The sequence below is a fragment of the Castor canadensis genome, chromosome 14 (assembly GCF_047511655.1).
Source record: "Castor canadensis chromosome 14, mCasCan1.hap1v2, whole genome shotgun sequence".
NCBI lineage: Eukaryota > Metazoa > Chordata > Mammalia > Rodentia > Castoridae > Castor > Castor canadensis.
Window position 1 is genome coordinate 2733681 of NC_133399.1, and position 22851 is coordinate 2756531.

At 40.4% G+C, this 22851-nt stretch overlaps 1 protein-coding gene across 9 annotated transcripts in view; it reads left to right on the forward strand.

Annotated features, from left to right (window-relative positions):
- LOC109674122 (uncharacterized) overlaps window positions 1-22851 on the forward strand; it is a 387761-nt gene that overhangs the window by 354542 nt on the left and 10368 nt on the right. For 5 of the 9 annotated variants that reach the window (XM_074053670.1, XM_074053676.1, XM_074053674.1 and 2 more), the window contains one exon: window positions 4362-4412. The exons of 2 other annotated variants lie outside the window; for them this stretch is intronic. In XM_074053670.1, the coding sequence (XP_073909771.1) occupies window positions 4410-4412 (3 nt within the window). In that variant the 5' untranslated portion in view covers window positions 4362-4409. Of the gene's footprint in view, window positions 1-4361; window positions 4413-17600; window positions 18016-22851 lie in introns of all 9 variants that reach the window. 2 more of the 9 variants (XM_074053671.1, XM_074053677.1) reach the window with 1 other exon arrangement.

The window sequence follows — 22851 nt, forward strand, 5'->3', positions numbered from 1 at the left end:
TGGAAAATGGAAGAAGGATTTTGAGAGTTCTCAACAGCAGTGAAGGAGATGAGCTGGTCTACTGCTTGATTTCCCTTGGCCTGTATGTGAACGGATATGTGTAATAAAGAATGGAGAAGTATGAGCCTGAATGACCAATTGAGTCTGTGTGAATAACTGAAAAATGGTAGAATTGGGATCTCCTATTAGTCTAGCTGTTTCAATGGAGTTAGTGGCTTTAATTACATAGTGGGAGTCTGAAACTATATTGACTGGACCAGGGAGAGCTCGCAGAGCTGCGTGAACTGCTAAGATTTCAGCATGTTGTGCAGTTGCCCCTGGAGTTGTAATATTTATTTGTTCTCACAATGCCTGCAAAGGGGAGTAAATGATATATCTGGCTCTCCCTTTACTGGTACCATTAGTACGCACTGATTGTATTGGCTAGGGGTTTGGTGGCTGTAATGCAAGGTAGAATCCAGGCCTGAGAAATTAAAAATTTTATGGTAGGGTCTTTGGGATAGTGATTGTCAAATTGTCCTGAGTAATTACCAATTGCTATTTGCCATAAATAGTTTTGTTGATAAAAATAGTGTATCTAAATATTGGTGAAGGGAGTGATTATGAGTGACGGATGATTGCAGACAATTGTTTGCATCTTTGTTTTCCATTCATAATTAGATATATTACCTCTTGTATATAGGGAGTAATAGTCCTAGGGTGTGTGTTATGGGTAAAGAGCATCTCTATCATTTTATTTGGCCATTGTATAATAGCCCCTGTTGGAGTAGTTGGAGTACTCCATATGAATAGCTGGAGGGGTTGACTGGAGTTTATCCTGTTGTTGAAATTATGTTGAAGAATCATTTCAACAAGTTGTATAGCCTGTTGTGCTTCTGGAGTTAATTTTCTTAATGAGTTTAATTGTGAGTCACCTTCTAATAGTTCAAATACAGGTTAAAGAGTCCAAAGGAATCTTATAGTCAAATCCAATTAGTGTTTCCTAATAGTGTCTGTAATTCATTTAATGTCATAACTTTTATGTCTAATTTTAGTTTTGGAGGTTTGAATATATTATCAACCATAGTGTGTCCCAAATATTTGAATGTGGACAGAGCTATGTTTTTTCAGGAGCTATACTTAAACCTTCCTTAGCTAGACATCTTTCTAAGTCTCTGAGAGCCTGTTGTAATAGTGTAAATGAGGGATGAGCAATTAAAAGATCATCCATATAATGAAAACATTTCATTTGTGGCCATTTTTATAGAAGGGTATAAGAGCGGCATGGACATAGGCCTGACATATGGTGGGACTGTTTTTCATCCTTGAGGTAATGCTTTCCACTGATATTGTTGAGTTATTCTTTCATTATTAATGGATGGCAAAGTAAAGGCAAATTTTTCCTTATCATTTTCATGTAATGGGATAGTGAAAAAGCAATCTTTTAAATCTATAATTATAATTGGAAATTGTGCAGGAATCATGGCAGGAGAAGGTAGGCCAGGGGCTGTCCAGCGAGCCTGTCCCTCCTTGAATTATACTGCCATATGTTCAGAGTGGAACCGAGTCCACAGTCCAGCTTCAGTGGGGGCTTCAGCTCTGACCTTGGGTGCTCGAGTGGCAAACAACGACAGGAACTCGGGTTGTGCTGGGCAGCAGTGGTGTAGTTTATTTTCTGAAGAGTGTATTTAAGCACTGCAGCAAAACAGGAAGGAGTACATGGGAGTCCCCAGGTTTCCCTTGATCTCTGTACTGGGATTGGCTGTCACATTGCTATGGCTACGAGCCCAAGTGCGGAACATCATGTTCTTGGGACTGGGTCTTCCTGGTCCCATGCAGAGATAGAACTGTCCTCTTGGACTATTGCAATCTCTCTTAGGGCTGTTGAACAAAAGCTACAGTGACTTTGCTCCTTTCCAAGAGGCTTTGGGGGTCTGGAGGGTTTTCCACAGAGAGATCAGGTATGTGAAATTCTCATCCATCAAGCCAAGTACCTGATCCCAATTTCCTGAAGTGGGCTAATAAGGCAGGCTAAGATAGGAAGAGACTTAGACTTTGATAATGTAACATTAAATTTCACAGTAAACATTTTTTCCTCTCTCCATGAAACTGTCCATTGCAAGAAAAAAAATTGGTGGCACTGGGGTTTGAACTCAGGGTCTTAGGCTTGCTAGGTTGATGCTTTTACCACTTAAGCCACCCCACCATTCTTTTTTATGGTGTTTTTTTTTCTTTATTTATTTTTGTGGTGCTGGGGTTTGAACTCAGGGCCTATACCTTAAGCCACTCCACTGGCCCTTTTTTGTGATTTTTTTTTTTTATTCATATGTGCATACAATGCTTGGGTCATTTCTCCCCCCTGCCCCCACCCCCTCCCTTACCACCCACTCCGCCCCCTTCCTTACCCTCCCAACCCCTCGCTACCAGGCAGAAACTATTTTGCCGTTATCTCTAATTTTGTTGAAGAGAGAGTATAAGCAATAATAGTAAGGAACAAGGGTTTTGCTAGTTGTGGTAAGAATAGCTATAGAGGGAGTTGACTCACATTGATTTCCTGTGCATGTGTGTTACCTTCTAGGTTAATTCTTCTTGATCTAACCTTTTCTCTAGTTCCTGGTCCCCTTCTCCTATTGGCCTCAGTTGCTTTTAAGGTATCTGCTTTAGTTTCTCTACGTTGAGGGTAAAAAATGCTAGCTAATTTTTTAGGTGTCTTACCTATCCTTATATCTCTCCTGTGGGCTGTCACTTTTATCTTGTGATAAAAGTTCAATCCCCCTGTTGTGTTTGCCCTTGATCTAATGTCTGCATATGAGGGAGAACATATGATTTTTGGTCTTTTGGGCCAGGCTAACCTCACTCAGAATGATGTTCTCCAATTCCATCCATTTACCAGCAAATGATAACATTTCGTTCTTCTTCATGGCGGCATAAAATTCCATTGTGTATAGGTACCACATTTTCTTAATCCATTCATCAGTGGTGGGGCATCTTGGCTGTTTCCATAACTTGGATATTGTGAATAGTGCTGCAATAAACATGGGTGTGCAGGTGTCTCTAGAGTAACCCGTGTCACAGTCTTTTGGATATATCCCCAAGAGTGGTATTGCTAGATCAAATGGTAGATCAATGTTTAGCTTTTTAAGTAGCCTCCAAATTTTTGGTGGTTTTTTCAAGATAGGGTCTCCAGAACTATTTGTCCAGAACTTTCTTTGAATCCAAATCCTTTGGATCTCTGCCTCCTGAGTAGTTATGATTACAGGTATGAGTCATCAGCACCCTTGCCTACAAAATAATTTTTAATAGGTATCAAGGCTCCCTTTGATTACAAGTATGCACAGATTGTTCATGCCTGAGCATGAGCCACCACCCCAGACCTGGAGACCACACTTATCCGTCCTCATGTATCATTAACCATCAGAAACTGGCCAAGTCTTTCCCCTCCCACTGGCTACCAAGTCCTTAAAAGTCTTTGCCTCATGCCAGTGGATCACTCCTGTTATCCTTGCTACTCAGGAGAAAGGAGATCAGGAGGATGTGGTTAGTTCATGAGACCCAATCTCCAAAATATCCAAAAGAGGAAAGGGCTGATGAAATGACTGTGGTGGTAGAGCATCTGCCTAGCAAACAAGAAGTTCTACGTTCAAATTTTATTACTGCTACCCACAGCCCCAAAAGTCTTGAAACACAAAGCCCACTCTAATTGTCCACTGCTCACTACTATTCATCTTCATGTGGCAGAGATCACAGTGTACACTGGGGTTCCCTCCTTCACATATGATAAAATTCTTCAATACATCCATGTGTTCTTCCTGGAATCTTTCACAACACACATGAAAAATCTGGTTATCTCATGACCAGGGTACATGCAAGAATGGAAAATCAGTACTTTCCTTCTAGTCCAGTGGGTTCTCCCCTATCCTGGCCTAGGAACCACTCCTTCTCTGAGATCACAGTCTGTCCCACTGGGAAAATGAACATGCAAGTATCTCAGGATATTCCTGGCCCTATCTCCCAGTGGAAGAAGCAGTGTCCATTCTGAAGAGCAAGTTCTACTTAACTATAATGAATATCAAGACTAGGCTGGGTAAGGACCAAGGAGGAGGCTTGGACTACTGAGAACTGTGGCTCAAATTTGGTATTTGCTCCTGCTATTATGCCAAGTAGGGGAGCACTTTTTCTGTAATTCAGGTCTCAGGGTATGGGACACAGATCATTAACCAATTAAAAGGACTGGAGAGAAGGAATTATAAGAACTGATGAATCAGAGACTTTGCAAGTTAGTTAACACAGGAATTGCATTTCTGGCTCTGCCATTTTCTGAATCACGCTGTGTTGCTGACAGCAATTCTGCATGACTCAGTCTCTCCTATTTTGACCTGTAGGTGGCACCAGAAGAGTGGGCAGTACTCTAAACAACACAGAAGCCTGAAATGGTGAGTTTGTGACTGGTGTCCCCAGTCCTGGGAGGATGAGAAGGTTACAACCATCCAGAAATGGTGGAGTCTGTGAGCATTGTTGCAGCTTTGTACTCCTCTACAGTGAACTCTAGCAACTTGCCTTCTATATGCAGGCAACTTGCCCCAGGCCCAGAGCCCTCTCAGGGTGCTCTACACCTAACCCCACTACTTCTCAACAGACAGTAGGCAAAGGTTGTGGGTTACTGCATGGGAGGAACTGTGGTCCTTTGAGGTTCTCACTTCCTCTAATATCCACAGGGGCGAGCTGATTGCCCTGAATTGGCTAAATGTTTGAAAATGAGCTCTCAAATTGAGGGCCCCATACACCTTGTCTTTTAGGGCTGTTATAAATCCCTAAATTTACAGCTATCTTCATATTGCCCAACTCACAGGAAAGGCAATGCTAATGCATGTGAAGATCATGAAGACTGCGAACTATTGGGAAGGTGTGGAGGGTTTGAGGTTTTTGCCCTTTCTGACATAAGTTTTGTTGTTCTTGTCTATGTCTAGACCATATGTTCAAAAACAATTTCAGATGTAAGCATGACCTGACCTTATGGAAACAGGTTGCTGTAGCAGTTTTCATGTACTTTGAAGTACTTAAATGTCTTTTGAGATGTATCTGTTATTTAAAAATGTATATTTTAATCTCTATTGGAGATTTAACCTCTCTTAGAGGTTTTCCAACTATGCCTTTGCTGTTGATTTCCTGTTGTATTACAACATGGTCTGCAATTCTACTTTGGTCCTCTGCCTCCTACCAAACTCCTAATTTTGGATATTCATCCATTTCTGGTAGATTTGCCATTCTTTTTCACTCCTCCTTCTTTTCTGTCAAGAGTTTTCTATAGGACACCATGTAGGGAATTCTGAGTATATGTAGTTGTGTTTGATAAACCCCATTCAGGCTATGTTTAATTTAGTCTAATGAGGGTGCTACCTCTCTATGACTTCAGGAAGGTGACTGGTGACCAGAGAGCAAACATATGGTATGGCCTGGTGTCTTTTTTTGAACAAAGGGCCCAGAAGTTGTAGGGAGTAAACTAAGAATGAGTGGTGTCAGAATTGAATTGCATGAAACACAGTTAGTGTTTGAAAGTTGCTTGTTATTAACAATACCATGTATTTGTTGTCAGAAGTGATAGCAAAGAAATACAACACTGGTTATAACATTGAGTTTCTTTGTTGAATGTTTGACAATGTTACCAGAGTGTTCGTTCTTGGTGCCTAGGTCTTTTGTGAGATGAGCTCAGTTAAGACACAAAAGTAGAGTGAGAGTGAGGCAAATTTCACCAAGGAATGAATATATTTTGGACAGATGTCATAGGTACCAATTAGGCAGTAACCATGTAGATACACAAAGAAAACCCAACATGGAGGAAGAGATCACAATGTTTCTGAGAACAGACATTGTAATTAAAACTTCTCAACTCACATTGAACAAAGATTGACATACCCTAACAAGTCCCAAAATGTCACCAGATGATTCTGAGTATCCCCCTCAGCTTAAGGTGCATGTATGACAACAGGTCCTTGATCAACAGACATTTACTTTAAAAATCCTCAAGAGCCAGGCACCAGTGGCTCATGGCTGTAATCCTTGCTATTTAAGAGGTTTAGGTCAGAAGGATCATCCTTTGAAGCCAGCCCAGGCAAAAAGTTCATCAGACCCTTTCTCCAAAAATCCTTTTCAAAAATAGGGCTGATGGAGTGGCTTAAAGTGATGGCCCTGAATTCAAGCCCCAGTTCACAAAAAGAAAGAAAGAAAGAAAGAAAAATGCTCAAGCCCATAAACCATATCCCTAATGATGGGGAGGGTAGGACAGAAAATCTTTTGTACATTTTAATTATATAAAGTTACACTATCTTTGTTCCACTCTCAGCAGAGTTTTCTTTTAAGTGGGTAATGGAGGATTGCTGCTCTGTAAATTATGGATAGTTTAACTTTGGTAGGAAGTTTAGATGGTGTATGGATTTGTGATCTCAACTTTTACACATGTTTGCTTATTGTGTTTTTTCCCAGTACTTGGAATGTTCTCATTTATTACACTTGTCCTTTTAGCATTAAACAGCTTCTTTGTACGCTGTCACATGCCCTGTACTGATGACCTCTGGTGTTGTTTTTCCTATTGTTTCTTCATGTTATTTAAAATTTGAGCTCCCTCTTTCTCTCACATCCCAACTCATCTCTTCTGTTCTGCCTGTCTTCCTTCTTTAGCTATTTCATTGTTCTATATAACTGGTGTTCTAGTTTTCAATTGTAGCCCACTTGCTCATAATAAACTTAGCAATATGAAGTATTGTGTGTTAAGCTGTGTTTCTCCAGTCATACTGAAATCCTTTCTTTACTTACGTATTCATTTATTTTTGTTGGTACAGTGGGAGTGAACACAGAGCCTTGTGATTACTAGTCAAGCATTATACCATTTGAGACACTCTGCCACCTGCAGTCCTTTATTAAAGTAATTAATTACATTATCACATTTTCTCTCCCACAGGATATCAAGTATTTTTCAAATGTACGGTTATTTCTTGAACATATAAAATCCTTTTAGAAGTAAGCTAAATGCATTTCAAATAACAATGTGCTGGTTGATGTGGGTGCATTATTATGTTCTCCTCTCTTTATCCATTCCCCATGTGTAACTTAAAAAATTTTTTCACATCATGAGCTATGATCATCTGGTCTATAGCTGACATTACAATGACTTTGAGTTAATGTTTCCTGTGAATGTCAGTAGGGAAGAGGAAAGTAAAGATTTTTTGTACATCCTGTTAGAATGGACACAGGAAGTCAGGTTGTAACTAGACCCCTTCCCACTTGCAGGTGACTTATTCAAAACTCTCCACACAGCCCGTAAAGAAAAACAGACATCCACCTTAAGCCATGATCCACCTGTAAGACATTATCTCGGGAGGGTCAGAGGGTCATTGAGGATCATCCCATGTAGTGAACTTATTGGGTCTTCTCTACCCATCTCCTTTATCTAGACTCAGTCTGTAAGCTGCAGTGGGCTTCAACTCTCTTGCTGGGGTTCCCCTCCACAGGTCCACTTCTCCACAATAAACACTATGCTGGCATATGAGGTATCTCCCACCTATCCATTTCATACTGTCCTTTCATTCTAATATATGGTGTTGAAATCTGAGGCTGTTGTGTAGTTTCAACTCCCAGTTCTCTGCTCTTACAACTTGGAAAGAAGTGGACAGCAAAAGCTTTTTCCAGGTTCACTCTTGGACCCTCAGCAGTGGCTGAAGTCTTCCTCCCTCATCCCCACTGTCTCTCCACCTTTTTATCACTGATCTCCCACACTTTCTTTCTTTCATGGCTCCTCCAGAGGCCATCTCCCCAATTGCTGAATCTCCTCCCAACACTGACCTTCAATTTTGGTGAGTTTGTTCCCCCACTTAGTTGTCTCTGGAGTTCTACCCTGAACATCCTACTGTGGACCATGACAAAGCTCTAGCAGGAGGAGAGACTCCCTCCATCCACCAACTGGATGGATTGACCTGCTGTATTTTGGGGACACCTAGAAAATAACCATGTGCATGCCCAGTTGGCAGTGGGGATGCTCCTGATTTCTGATGCATCTATCCTACCGAGTAGGGCCACTATGGGGATTACCTACCACCTCTTGATCTCAGTCTATATCACAGTGTTGGACCTTAAATCCCACGGAAATTGTCTCAATTTGGATCCTTGGACCCACTGGAACTGTCTCGATTTCCAATACTCTATTCCCAATCCATAAAATGTTTCAAAATCATCCAAGGCCCTGAGAGGCAGTCCCTTGCCATATCTCCTTCAAAACCTTAAGGCTCTGGAGATCACTAAGACCAATAACTCATAATTCCATTTCAAAGTTGAAGATCTAGGAACAACTATTTTTTTTAAGTTACTGAGAAGATAAAGTGCATGCTATATGTGAAAAATAGAGTTTTTAGACTATGAAGAATAAATAACAATAAAGTACATTTTTCTGACAATGAAAAAGAAAAGGCTAATTTTATATTGTAAGATGATTTGACCCCTATATAAGTTAAACAGTAATAATCATTGGCCAGAACTTTGTGTTTCCAAATTCATCACAATCTCACCCACTTCAAATGCTTTGGGACATGGTCCAAGGTTTCCCTATATCCCATGTCCTCAGCCCCATTTCTACACAGCCTGGAGATACAAAAGACAGAATTTCAATTCTATGTCTAAAAGTGCCCCGTGTATTTGAATTTAAATTCTCAGTTTCCTAGGTTATGGCATTTGCTAATAGGCAAAAGGACAGCCTTCCTGAGTTCTGCTACGGATTCAATAAGGTGTTGGGACTTTCTTCACCAGACCCCTTACCTAAGATTAACTCTTCAGGAGTTAATTTTTCTACCCTTTCTATGCTTTCTAGCACCAATTTCAGTGGGAATGTAATCTTTTTTACCACAACATCCTGATGTTTTTTCAGCCTGACATACAAATTCTAAATAAAAAAATTTTACTATGACATAAGATGGTGGATTTGTGTATCCTATATCCTTTGTTAATGCAAGTATGTGGGATGCCAACCCTAGAAACAAGGTTAGGCTCCCTAAATTTACTTTAAGGTTTTGGCTAATAACAAATCTACTGTACCCCAATGAAAACTACTTCTCATGATTATTTTGAAAAACAACCTCAAGTTGTAAATGTAAAGCCTTCAATATCTTTGAGAGCACTCAGAATTAATGTAATTGTTTTGTGTATCATTGCATGAATTTTGTGTATGTCTGTTGTGTGATTAAACTATTGTATACAAAAATCTGATAGGTATGGCAACAGTCTTATTGAAGACTGAGACTGACTCAATGCTTTCCTTGAATTGTCCCTTGCTTCAGCTATAAACCTGCGTAAAATGAGTCTTAAAAGAACAGAATGGGACACGTCTCAATTTGCTCCTAAAAATTTAAAAAGAACTGATCATTGTACATGTGGCCACTTAGTTAATTTTTACATGTTCTTGAGCTCTATGCATGGTTTAAATGACATTTATGGCCTGCCTGTATTTGTACTTCTTTAGGATGATTCTTATTATAGGGTTAGTGCCAAGAAATGAAAGGATTCTGTTCTCTTCTCCCCCACCTCTTCTGCTGCTACTTTTAAGAAAAACCAGTTTTTCAAAGTTTTATGTTAATCAAGTCTAACTAAAATACAGGTAAAAGGCACTACTCAGCAAAAAGAACAACGCTGGAGGGATCACAATACCCAACTTCAAACTATGTATTACAAAGCAATAGCAGTAAAAACAGCCTGGTACTGGCACCAAAACAGATTTGAAGACCAGTAGAACAGCATAGAGGACCCAGATATGAATCCACACAACTATGCTGAAGTTATTTTTGACAAAGGCACTAAAAATATACAATGGAGAAAAGACAGCCTCTTCAAAAAATGTTGTTGGGAAAAGTGCTTATCCATCTGCAAAATTCTGAAAGACCCATGTTTATCATGTTGTACTATTTTCTCCTCAAAATGGATCAAGGACCTTAATATCAGACCCAAAATGCTAAAGTTGGTACAGGAAAGAGCAGGCAACACTCTGGAAGTAATAGGTATAGGCAAGGACTTCCTCAATAGAACCCCAGTAGCTCAGCAACTATGAGAAACTATGGATAAATGGGACTACATAAAACTGAAAAGATCCTGCACAACAAGAGAAATGGTCTCTACACTGAAGAGACTACCCACAGAGTGGGAGAAAATATTTGCCAGTTTTACATCAAAGGACTGATAACCAGAATATACAGGGAACTCAGAAAACTAAACTCTCCCCAAATCAATGAACCAGTGAAGAAACAGGCAACTGAACTAAACAGAACTTTCTCCAAAGAAGAAATTCAAATGTGCAAAAACCACATGAAAAAAATGTTCACCATCTCTATCCATAAAGGAAATGCAAATCAAAACCACGTTAAGATTCCACCTCACACCTGTTAGAATAGCCATCACCACCACTAACAACAGGTGTTGCCCAGGTTGTAGGGGAAAGGAACCATCATACACTGCTGGTGGGAATGCAAGCTAGTGTAAACACTCTAGAAAAAAAATATGGATGCTTCTTAAAAATCTAAACATAGATTTGGCATATGATTCAGCAATCCCACTTCTGAGGATATACGTAAAGGAATGTGACACAGGTTACTCCAGAGGCACCTGCACACCCATGTTTATGCAGCAGCATTCACAATAGCTAAGTTATGGAGACAGCCAATGTGCCCCACTATGATGAATTGATTAAGAAAATGTGGTATTTATACCCAATCGAATTTTATTCAGCCATGAAGAATAATGGAATCTTATCATTCACAAGTAAATTGATGGAACTGGAAGCCATCATTATGAGTGAGGTTAGCCTGGCTAATAAGATAAAAAATTGTCTTGTGTTTTCTGTTTATGTTGTGAAGCTTTAAAGCACTACTAAATTAGAGTTCTTTTAAGTATTTGCTCATGTGATGTTCTCTTAAATGACCACCTTATATCTGTGTACTCTGTGTAGACTTTAAGTATTGTAGAAACATTTGGAAAGTTAAAAGTGTCAGTTTATCTATAAGTACCAACTAAACGTCTCTTTTATCCAAAAGTATTACACTGAAATTTTGGCATATAAAATGGTTAATGAAACTTTTGAAATTTATGCTGTTTGTAATCAGTAACACTCAGAAAAATTCTGCCATTCAGGCAATCCTGCTCTTTCAAGACTGGCATATATTTGTCTTAGCCAAAGAAGTGTTACTGTTTATACATAACATTTACTTGTGTATTAGAAAACAAGCCTAATTGGCATCACAGGCATTGTTCCCCTAACTTGTAAGAGATGTAAAGATAATGGTGCTAGATGTTGGCAAGCTTGTGCCCATGTATTCCTAATTGTAACAAGGAACATTTCGTGGTGCTGTTTTAATGCTGTCAGTCATAATTATTTTCCCAAAAATGCTGTCTGCAATGGAAATAAACTAAATGTTCTCACAATTGCCAAAGTACTTTTCAGCTCTTTAACCATAGTTGTCCAAAGTCTTCTCAGTCACTGTCTGGGTCCATCTTTGGAGCATTTGCAATCAAACCCAAAAAGGATTCTACCAAGTACCTCTTTTTCAGTGGACTTAGCTGACTGCTTAGGCAGAACACCCTCTAGGTAACAACTCTGGAACCTCTCCCAGAACAGGGACTGAGATGGTGACCAACCATGTCACACCATGGGTGGAACCTTTTGGTATGCATACACCTGCCCTGAGATCTTTTGTATCCTTCAACCCACAGCCAGTGTCTGTACCAAATTCCCTTGGCTTTCTCTTCTCATGCTGATTGCTATTGGCCCATACACATTTGACTGCATGTCTCATTTTATATCCCAAAGCCTACATTCCTTCACACAAGTTTCCACCCAAAACCTTACACAAAGAATGCTGCTTTTATGTCAATGCTGCTTTACTTCAACCAGACCATGATCATTTATGATGCCCCTAAGAGACTTCCAGAACATGCTGCCAGTCTCCAACAACAAACAATGGATAGCTGTAAACCGTGATCTTCCTGGGCTAAGCAGATGCCATGTGTCTTCCCTCATCTGGGATCCCTTATATTTTCCCATTGGGACCTTGTCTTCTTTAAACACTTTCTCACTTTGTTTTCCAGAGGCTCCAGGCTTTTGTCCACAATAAACCTTGTGCTGGCATTAGAGCCATATCCCTGCCTATCCATTCTCTGTCATTGTTTCATCTCTACCACATCCATTTTGTAATTTTCTACCATAGTTTTCTTTATGTAATCTAAGTTCACAGCTTCTATCTTTTTTCTCTTCACTTCAGAACTCTGGTTAACAATTTCCACACTGGTGACATTTGGTGAATTTCATACTGTTTTTTTTTTCTCTTCATGGTGCATAATTTTAATCATTTTCTCTTCATGCTGATTCTTTGTCTTCTTTCTCCAGTACACCACTGAGTACATATAGTGATGGTTTAATTGAACTTGTTTTACATACATGTTCATAATTTCTTCTTTTTTTTTTTTGTGGTACCCAGGGCTTGAACTCAGGGTGTACACCTTGAGCCAGTCCATCTGCCATTTTTATGTTAGGAATTTTAGAGATAGTGTTTCACGAAATGTTTGTTCTGGATGGCTTCAGAACATGATTCTCCTGATCTCTGTCTCCTGAGTAGTTATGATTAGAGGCATGAGCTGCCAGCTCCAGGCATATCTTCATAAAAATCTATATAGTCCTTTTGATGAGTGCTACATCTTTATAGATACTATCTTCATTTGTTGGTTTCACAATTTTCTGTTTCTATGTCATAGTTTCCTATAGCCTTTTGATTCTACCTTAGATATTTTCCAGAAGGTCTTTGTAAAATGAGTCTACTGCTTGAGATTTTTCACAAATTGATATTCTCCATTGAAGAGCCACATTTCTCAATCTTTCCATATTTGTTGAGATTTCTTATCATTGTTTGGGGAATGGGCATGTCATTCCTAGTGATACATGTGTCATGTGCAGACTTGAGTTCTTGATCAAAATTAAAGAATGACTGAATCAACAGTGAGTAGATGCAAACTCACAGGTCTTTATTAAGGAGTGAAAGAGTCAAGACGCTATAAGGGAGGGACTGTATTAAAGTGATCCAAGCCATAGCTGGTGAGCTGGTTAGGGGAATTTATGCTACTACTTGGGCAGCTTGAGGGGTTGAAATTCTGTGAGTCTTTCTGATGAATGAATGTTGGCATGGGTCTTCTTGACAGGTGGATTTTGAAAAAAGAAATCTTTTAGGTGGGTTTGTTTACAAAGATTTGGCACTGAGGACATCCTGTAGAGACAACTCCATCCTAATTTTCTGTATCTGTTTCTTAAAGATGTGTGTTGAAATGCCCACCTTTAGGTGTTTTTTCAAGATGAGCCCCATCTCTATTCTCTTTAGTCTCTAAAACCTGATTGTGTTGTGATGCTCTGTTCTGGCTACATTTGATCTGCAGTTCTTCAATCCCTTCCTTGTCTATCCCATGCTAATTCTTGTTACTGGGTAAGACATATCACAACATGTGGTTCTCTTTATCTAGTGTTGAGGTAGTGATGTTAGAGTATATTTGCCACTTCCCCTTGAAGTTTTGGTTGTAGAAATTTCTACAGTGATGACTTGGGGAAGTAGATTTTTCTCCAAGACTGTGGCAAAAACTTAAAATTTCAAAATGCATAATTCCCCCTACCAAACATCAACTATGAAGTCAGAAGATTTCTTCTCTGAATGTCATGGGGACATCCTGGTAGGTTTTTGTCTGTGAAACTAACAAATTTCTAGATTCTGCTAAAGCCAGCCCCATAGAGATTTAGGCATTCAAACCTGACTACACTCTGCTTACAGCCTTTCTTCACCTGACACTATGGATTCCTGGTGAAGGAAGTTAATGTTTCTCTGGAGTGCCTCTTTTGTCTTCAGTTCAGAAACAATGCACTGCCCATTCATCATCATTCTGGGAGTCTGGAAGTGTTGATTTTCAGCTTCTTATCTTTTTTCTTCTGTGTTTGGGGTGACTACCTCTGTGTCCTTCTATGCAGAAAACTGAAGAAGTATGTGACTCAATCTTGGTCATAATGAACACGTATTCCCCTCACTGTCCCTTCCCTTCATGAACAGTGTGGAGAGCAGCCTATCAAAGGCTATGAGCAGTCCATCCTGACCACACCTCTGTCCTGGGAGTAAGTTTTCATCATAGCTTCCCTATTAACCTCAGTATAGTTTCCTGGGCAGTCTATGTCCCTTGCTGCCTTAAGATAATTGCTGCTTACATGAATGGCCTTAAGGGGTCTCTGTGATCCCTTAAAGGCCTTTAAGTGCCCCTTTCATTTTTTATTGCTTTGTTGGTATCAGGATACATTAGATGTGAATATGGTATTCAGAGAACAAATGAAATGAAAGTCAATGTTAGATGTCTTGTTTTAGTGTGCACAGTTATTTCTCTTATGTTAATCAAGTCAGAAGAGAAGGAAGAAGGATGTGAGTTAAATAAATGTAAGTTGAAACATATTCCTTCTGTTCCTTTTGAATAAAAGGAAACATGTAATTCATTACTATGTCACCAAATTTATACCCAACTCATTTATGGTATCAGAAACATTTTTAAGAAGTTAATAATTGCAAGTAATTGCACAAGTTAGCCTTCTCATTTTCTCAGGTCTCGCTGACTTATGTCAGTTTACACACTGTGTAAAAGAATGGGCAAAGCATTACCAAAATAATATGTGCAAAAACCTTTTAATCCCACAGTAAAAATTTATTGGAGAACCAATATTATAAGGCAGCAACTCAGTTACAGAGTAAAAATGAGAGTAGTCTCACCTTGCATTTCATTGGATAGCAAAGAGGATGGCTACTGTGGTGAGACTGTTCTTGTTAAGAGCAGGAAGTCTTTGATGAGGACTAATCACGGATTTAGGAAACTTGATGGCTGAGAACCTTATCTTTTCTGTTGATAAGGATTCACTTCCTAGACTAAACAGTTAATACTATCAAATAATAGTACCCTGTGACATAAAGCTGTGTTTTGTTGACCTGAAACCCCAGGAGCCCAACAAAAACAACAGCCTCTGCCCACCTGAGGTGAAAAATTTCCCCCAACCCAGGATGTAGGACAAATTGATGACATGAAGCTATTTTATGAGGTTTTTTGGCCTAATGGGATTTGAATGCTGGGCCTCATGCTTAGTCAGGTGCTCTTGATTTTGAGCCAATCCACCAGCCCTAGTTTGTGTTTGGTGTTTCATGATGGGGGGGTCTCATGTACCTATTTTTACCTGCAAAAAAAGGCATGTTGGAGTGAAATGCATGAAGAGATCAATGAGGAGACAGGATGTTAGACTGAAAGCAGCACGAGGTCAGCTCAATGCCCCAGCACATGCTTTATTGGGAGAAGAATTCTTTGGATGCAGTCTCCAGCAAGAGAGCTGGAGTCCACAGCTGCTTGCTGGCTAGCAATAGCTATAGGAAATTAGCGGTCAAAGTCCAAGGAACAATGGAGTCCCAGAGGGAACTCCCAGGAAGATCACTGGACAGGAATACCCTCCATCAGACCTTTTCCACTCCTGAGATAATGGGGTCTTTCTTTGAGGCTGGGTGGGAGATTTCTAGTAAATCCATAAGGTGAATATTATTCCTTAGGCCTGGTGTAGAGTTTTCAGTAAGCCATCTGTGATGAGGTAGAGTCCAATCCTCATGTGGCTGCCCTATACTCACCCTAACAAGTAGGATTACAGGCTTGAGCCCCCAGCATCTAGCTCACACTATGAGAGTTAATGACACATCAACCAAATTTCCAGGAATGACCATCTCCCTCTTTATAGACCATAACAAAAGCTTGAGTTCTCAGGACCCCCAGTGCAATATACCTAATTGAGTCTTCCCTCCCTCCTGCTATATGGTGCACCTTTGATTTTTTTTTTCTTTGTAGTATATATGCAAACTGCCCAACTCTCATACCAAATCAATAGGACTATCCTCTGTTCAGTTGCCCACTTCTTCCCAAATAAACCTGTTGCTTATCCTATTTTCTTCATTTGGTGAATTCTTTTACAAAGACATGGCACAAAAAATCATCATGCTCTCCTTATATGCTTTTTATCTTGCAGTATCTGTGTCTGACATTCTTACCCCACCTTCTCTGATGTCATGATATCTTCATGGGACTCTACATGGAATTCCCTTCATTACACTTGTCACATTTTCATGAGGAATAAGCATGAAGGGCACAGATGTATAATACAAGGACGGTTCCTATTCTGGGGGTCATGACAACTTTTTAGAAATGAAGAAGAGTAAGCATTGGCTCTTGGCGGTTACTATCCTATAGATTATCACAGCCAGGAATAGCATACTGATCCTGTCACTAGTTCCCTGAGGTTCTTGTCCTAAATCATTAGCTAATCAGACAGGCTGTCTCTACCCTGTGTGTAGAAATAGTAAGCTGCAGTGTAAATGTTCCATGATGCACATTGGGACATCAAGCCATGTGCCATGTAGCCCAGTGTCCACTGATGAGAGTCTTCTCAGGACCATCAGTTGAGTTTGGCAGCTGAGTGATTTACTGAGTGCAAAGCCTTAGAGGTCACCTGACTGCAACAGCAGCTGCAAATGGTGATAGTATGACCAGGCCCTGCATTTCAGCATAGAGGGCTACAGTCATGTTCTCAATGTATGGATTGATCCCACTTTTGATGCTACTCATTCTTTCACCCTGGAAGCCTACAAGGTGGGGTCAGGCAGGGAGTCAAGAAATCTCTGGACTGACCCTTTGAGTGATTCTTCTTAGCTCACAATCCTCACTGGACACTGCCACACCTGCATGAAGCTCTCAGTCTGTGTGGTGTTGGCAGGGTATTCATTGGGCACTCTGGGCTTGTTTAGTTTCTGTGGGGGAGGAGCATTGCAATGCAGGATATACTCTCTGCTCATTCTCTAAGTTGAGTTTCTGAGTTTCTTATGACACTTCCATGTTTAGAGTAAACAGAAGTTAAATCCAGAAACTGTTCTCTGAGGCCCAGTATTCTTAGTGCTACCGCTAATCCCTGAAAGTCTGTGTATAACCCAAATTGCCAGACCCATTGGAAGTGAGCAACCACATGCATACATGGTTGCCCTTGCAGTGGAGGGGGGACTTGATCACCTTTCTCACTTACCTGTTACTGTCCTCTTTTTATAATGACATCCTGACTAATGCAGGACATGATTTTGGTTTATGTATTACACTTGAGGTTTTCCCCTAAAGGAAGGTATGCAGGCACCCCAGTTGTTCTACAGAAGAACTTTGCTTTTGAGGGTAGGAGAAAACAGTCTAAAGAAATTGGGAGGTCTTGCAGAGCGGCTTAAGTGGTAGAGTGCCAGTTTAAAAAGTGTGAGGCCTTGAGTTCAAGCCCAATGATCACCCCCCCAAAAAAAATGTGCTTGCTTTAGAGTTGCTTTGTTTGTACTGATTAATTCAGTTAACCATTGTTGAAGCAGAGTCATGAACGTTTGGGAAGATGTGGGAACATATCAGAAGAGTGGATGGATTTTACAATTCTAATAGGATGTATGTTTATGCTCGTGTGCCCAGTGCTGTTTTTGTGAGACCAGGTGTTATATCCTTGGACACTCATTGTGTAATTCCCTCTACAGACTGCTGGCCCAATTTCAAAGTGGAAGAAGCAGTTTCCACACTAAAAATTCAGAAGAAAGTTCTGCTTTTGTACAATGAATTCCAGGCTGGGCTGTGTGGGGACCTGAAAGGAGACCTAACTTGCTGGAAACAAGTGTTTGGTCCTGGCACAGTGCCAGGAGAAGGATCCCTTCTTCCCTTACTGGTTGTGCATCAGAAGCCAAGACGTTCTACAAGGAGCAAACTGTAGTGAAAGACCAGTTAGAGTCCATCAGGAGGAGGCCTGACTGCTTAACAGAAAATGAATTTATTGATGCCCCATTTTCTGGATCACTCTGTGCTCCTGAGAACCATATCTGTGATTCAGTTTCTCACTGTGTATTGCTTTTGCCACTGGTGATGTGCAGGAACCAGTCACCATAGAAGCAGTTAATGGTGAGTTTCTGACCTGCATTGCAGATGGGGCAGGATCAGGGGATTGACACTGGCCTTAGTGGCTGGGATGGAAGTGGGACTCTCCATCACAGACCTGGAGCCTGTAGATCAAGGAACTGCTGGTGCTGCTTGTCTCTTGGTCTTTTCTTTTCTCTGGCTGTGGCTTGGTTGATGGCTTTAAGCCAATCATTCTGTCAGCTACCTACTTTTGACGTGTTCCATACCCAGAACACTCTTAGGGAGCTCTGCATTAGACCTCATGCCTCTACAGACTGTGGAAATGGCCGAAGATCATGGTTCCTGTGTAGCATGATCTGTGGTCCTTGGGTTCCCTGCTTCTGCCAATCTCTAGGTACATATTATTGACCTGAATAATATAAATGTTTAAAATTTGAATAACACAAATGTTTGAAGTCTCACATCCAGCATCAGTCCCTCAGCCAAGTAATTGTTATGGCTGTAATAAATCCCTAAATTTACATTTATCCCTGTCTTGCCAAACTCACTGAAAATGGATTGCATATGCATTTGGTATTCAAGGTGAAGTATAGATTTGGGGAGGTGTTTAGGCTTTGAGAGTGTTGCTTTCTCTGATATAATTGATGTTGGCCTTGGCCTATGTCTAGACAGTATTTTCAAAAATGAGATGCAGATTGAGGTAGGACATGAACATATTGAAAGGAGGTCACAGTGTTGGGACAACACTGCAACACCCGCAGGGTCTTCAGCATGAAACAGAGCAGGTCTGTGTTTTATAGGGAGGAGCAAACAGGAGGAGAAAGGTCAGAAATGAAGGATGATGGAAGGATACCATCTGCTCCTATGGCAGAACATCTTTCCCTGAGGCCAGCCTGTCCTTAGAATGACAGTAAAGAGGGAGCTATTTGCTGGTTCTTGTTGGACATGGTCAGAGGTCATAGACCTGGAGGAAGCAGAGAACATACAGGGCAGTTTGGTTAATGAGTGTTCAGTTCCTTGTGATCAATGAAGCTATAGATTTTGAGGCATAGAGAGTGGAAATTGAAAATCTATACTTGCCTTGTGGTCAATTTAAAAGTGAATGACACCTAAGTGTAATGAGAATAGAAAGGATGGTGGGGTGGTGTTTAATCACCAGTGTCCACAAGGATTACTTGGGTAATCATGGGTAAATTTTCAACTCTTCACATTGCATTCAGGTCATTTGTCTAGATACATTGTAGTTTGTGACAATTGAGAATGCCTATTATGGGCAGTGGAAAAAATAAGGGTACCTTTGGGTTGTTCCTCCTGGAGAAAATGGTGTATTAATTTCAGAGTTTATTTGTGTGGGTCTTGGTCCTAGTATGTGCTATGGAGTAAGTAAAACTCAGAATGTCCTGAGCAATAGGAGCATCTTTGGTTGTTTGTTTTGGTCTTTTTTAGGTAGCAGATAACTTCAAGATAGGAGATCTTGCTCTGCACCAGTGACTCACACCTGCAATCCTATCTTCTTGAAAGTAGAGATCAGAAGCATCTTGGTTTGAAGGCAGCTCTGGGAAAATTAGCCAGCCTGACCAAACTGTTTGCAAGAACCTATATAAAAAATACTGAACATAATCACGGGAGATTGGAGTGGCTCAAATGGTAGAGCACTCACCTAGATAGTGTGAAGATCTGGATTCAAACCCCAGTTCCAAACAAAAAAAGATGGGGAATGGTGACCATACAGAGCAGACTCATGTGGGACTGGAACATACAGTGATGCCAGTGTCTGGGACTCAGTGCTGAACTTGCTGAATGTCTACAGCTCTGCATTGCAACTGTCCTCAGAATGAAGATATGGCATGCCCATAGGTGTTAGGGAATTCATTTGAGTTTAGCAATTCTTTATTGATTTTTTGTTTGGGTGACCTATCTATTGATGATAATGGGATGATAAAGTCTCCCACAACCACTGTGTTGGAGTTAATATATGCTTTTAGGTCCTTCAGGGTATGTTTGATGAAATTGGGTGCATTGGCATTGGGTGCATATAGGTTGATAATTGTTATTTCCGTTTGGTCTATTTCCCCTTTTATCAATATGGAATGTCCTTCTTTATCTCATTTGATCAATGTGGGTTTGAAGTCTACTTTGTCAGAGATAAGTATTGCTACTCCTGCCTGTTTTCAGGGGCCATTGGCTTGGTAAATCTTCTTCCAGCCATTCATTCTAAGCCAATGCTTATTTCTGTCACTGAGATGGGTCTACTGTAAGCAACAAATTGGTGGATCTTCCTTTTTAATCCAGTTCATCAAATGGTGCTTTTTGATGGGGGAATTAAGTACATTAACATTAAGTGTTAGTACTGATAGGTATGTGGTGATTCCTGTCATTTAGTTGTCTTAGTTGTTTGAAGGTTTGATTGTGTATACCTAAGTTGAGGTTACTCTCTTCTTTCTTGCTTTTTCTTTTCCTGTAGTTTGGTGCTATCTGCCCTTTCATGGTTATGTTGGGTTTCACTTTCTGTGTGCAGAATGCCTTGAAGAATCTTTTGTAGTGGTGGCTTTGTGGTCACATATTGTTTTAGTTTCTGCTTATCATGGAAGACTTTTATTGCTCCATCTATTTTGAATGATAGTTTTGCTGGGTAGAGTATCTTGGGGTTAAAGTTATTTTCATTCAGTGCCCGGAAGATCTCTCCCCAAGCTCTTCTTGCTTTTAATGTTTCTGTTGAGAAGTCTGCTGTGATTTTGATGGGTTCTGGTCTGTTTGGTGTTCTGGAATCCTCTTGCATCTGTATGGGAATATCTTTCTCTAGATTTGGGAAATTTTCTGTTATTATTTTGTTGAATATATTATGCATTGCCTTTGCTTGCACCTCTTCTCCTTCTTCAATGCCCATGATTCTCGGGTTTGGTCTTTTGATGGAGTCAGTGAGTTCTTGCATTTTCTTTTCACAGGTCTTGAGTTGTTTAACTAATGGTTCTTTGGTTTTTCCTTTAATTACCATTTCATCTTCGAGTTCTGAGATTCTGTCTTCTGTTTGTTCTATTCTGCTGGATTGGCCTTCCATTTTCTTTTGCATTTCTGTTTTTTTTTTTTCCTGAGGTTTTCCATATCCTGAGTCGTTTCCTCTTTAATATTGTCTATTTTCATCCTGAGTTCATTTATCTCTTTATTAATCGTGTTCTTTGTTTCACTTTGGTGTTTTTACAGTTCTTCTATGGTTTCCTTTATTTTTTCTTGTGCTTTTTCAAATTTTCTATTTTTGTTGTCTTGGAATTTGTTGAGTGTCTCCTGTACATTTTGGTTGACCATATCCAGTATCATCTCTATAAAATTCTCATTGATTACCTGTAGTATGTCTTCTTTTAAATTATTCTTGTGGGCTTCATTGGGTTCTTTGGCATAGTTTATCTTCATTTTGTTGGAGTCTGGGTATCTGTTTTCTTCATTTCCCTCTGGTTCCTGTACTAAATTTTTGCTCTGGGAAAACTGGTTTCCCTGCTTTTTCTGTCTTCCCATCATTGCCCTTGGTATTGTTATTTTCCCTGTACTGTGTGCAATTAAGTATTTTCTAGCTTGTAATAATAACAATGGTGATATTTAGAATGGAAGGGTGAGGAGAGGGAAAGCAAAGAAGGTAAAGAAGAAAGGAAAAACACATGGACAAAGAAGTAAAAAAAGAAACAAATAAAAAAGTTTCAAATATATAAACAGGGAGGGATAGTGTACTAATCAACAGTAAGCTAAACAGGCATTAGAGAGACAGAGAGAGGATTGAAAAATAAAATATAATAAAATAAAATCTCCAAGTTCAAATGCAATAAGGTTTCAGTCTTAATAATTTTGGTGTTATTCCCTCAGCCTCCAATCCTGGAGATGGTGTCTCAGAAGTAGTTCTGTCATTGTCTCATCAGAGGGGAAAAACACAACCTTCCTCACCCCCCCAAAAAAAAACCCACCAGTATCCCAACTTAAAATGCAATACATTTTCAGTAAGATTTTCAGCATGCAGTTGTAGTTCGGTTGTTGTCTCATCAAAAGAAGAGAGAGCGAGAGAAAAAAAAAAGAGTCTGGAATCTGGTTTGTGAATGTCTATCTGAGGCTATGGGTTATCTGCCCGCTGCTCTCAGCCTGCTTTTGCTGGAGGCTTTATTTATGCATATCTCAGGAGTGAGCTTAACACTCACCTAGCTCCGCAGGCTTTGTTTACTTAGAGTTCTCCTGGGCTCAACCTCCACTGTTACAAGCTTTCCCCTCTCCAAGCACACTGGGGGAGGTGGCGCTACACCCACTTTCTCCAGCTGGCGTGTTTATTTACAGTTCTTGTGGGAAGTGGGCCTTCCTTCTCTCCTGTGGAGTTTTCCTCTCACTACCACTTTTACAAGCTTTCCTGCTCCTGGTTGCTGGGTGAAGCCTTCCACTCCTGCCTTCTCTGGGTGGCTTGTTTATTTACAGTTCTGCGGGGGATTTCCCCTCTCCACCTCTTCGGTGCTCAAGGTGCTCTGCCCTCTTTGCTATGTGTCTTTTTTTTGTTGTTTATTCAGTTTCTCTTTTTTCCTGGGTGGGCATTGGTCTGTTCAGGGGGCTATGCTGATCTGGCCCAGGGGTGTCAGTGGTAGTACCACGTGCCACTTAGCTCACCTTGTAGTCTGCGTCTTCCCAAGAGGTCTGGGCAATGGCATCTGGTGGCATGAGAGCCCTCCTTGTTTCTCCGTTAAACATGTATTCGGAGTGCTACGTGTGGGCTGGGTGTGTGGAGGAGTCAAAGTTTTGCCCTTTCTCGGTGGTTTTTCCTATAAGGTGTATCTCCAGCATGCTTTCTGCTTCCTCCCTCTCATCACCATCTTGGAATCCCCCTTCAGCATCTCTTTAATGCTACCAAGAAAG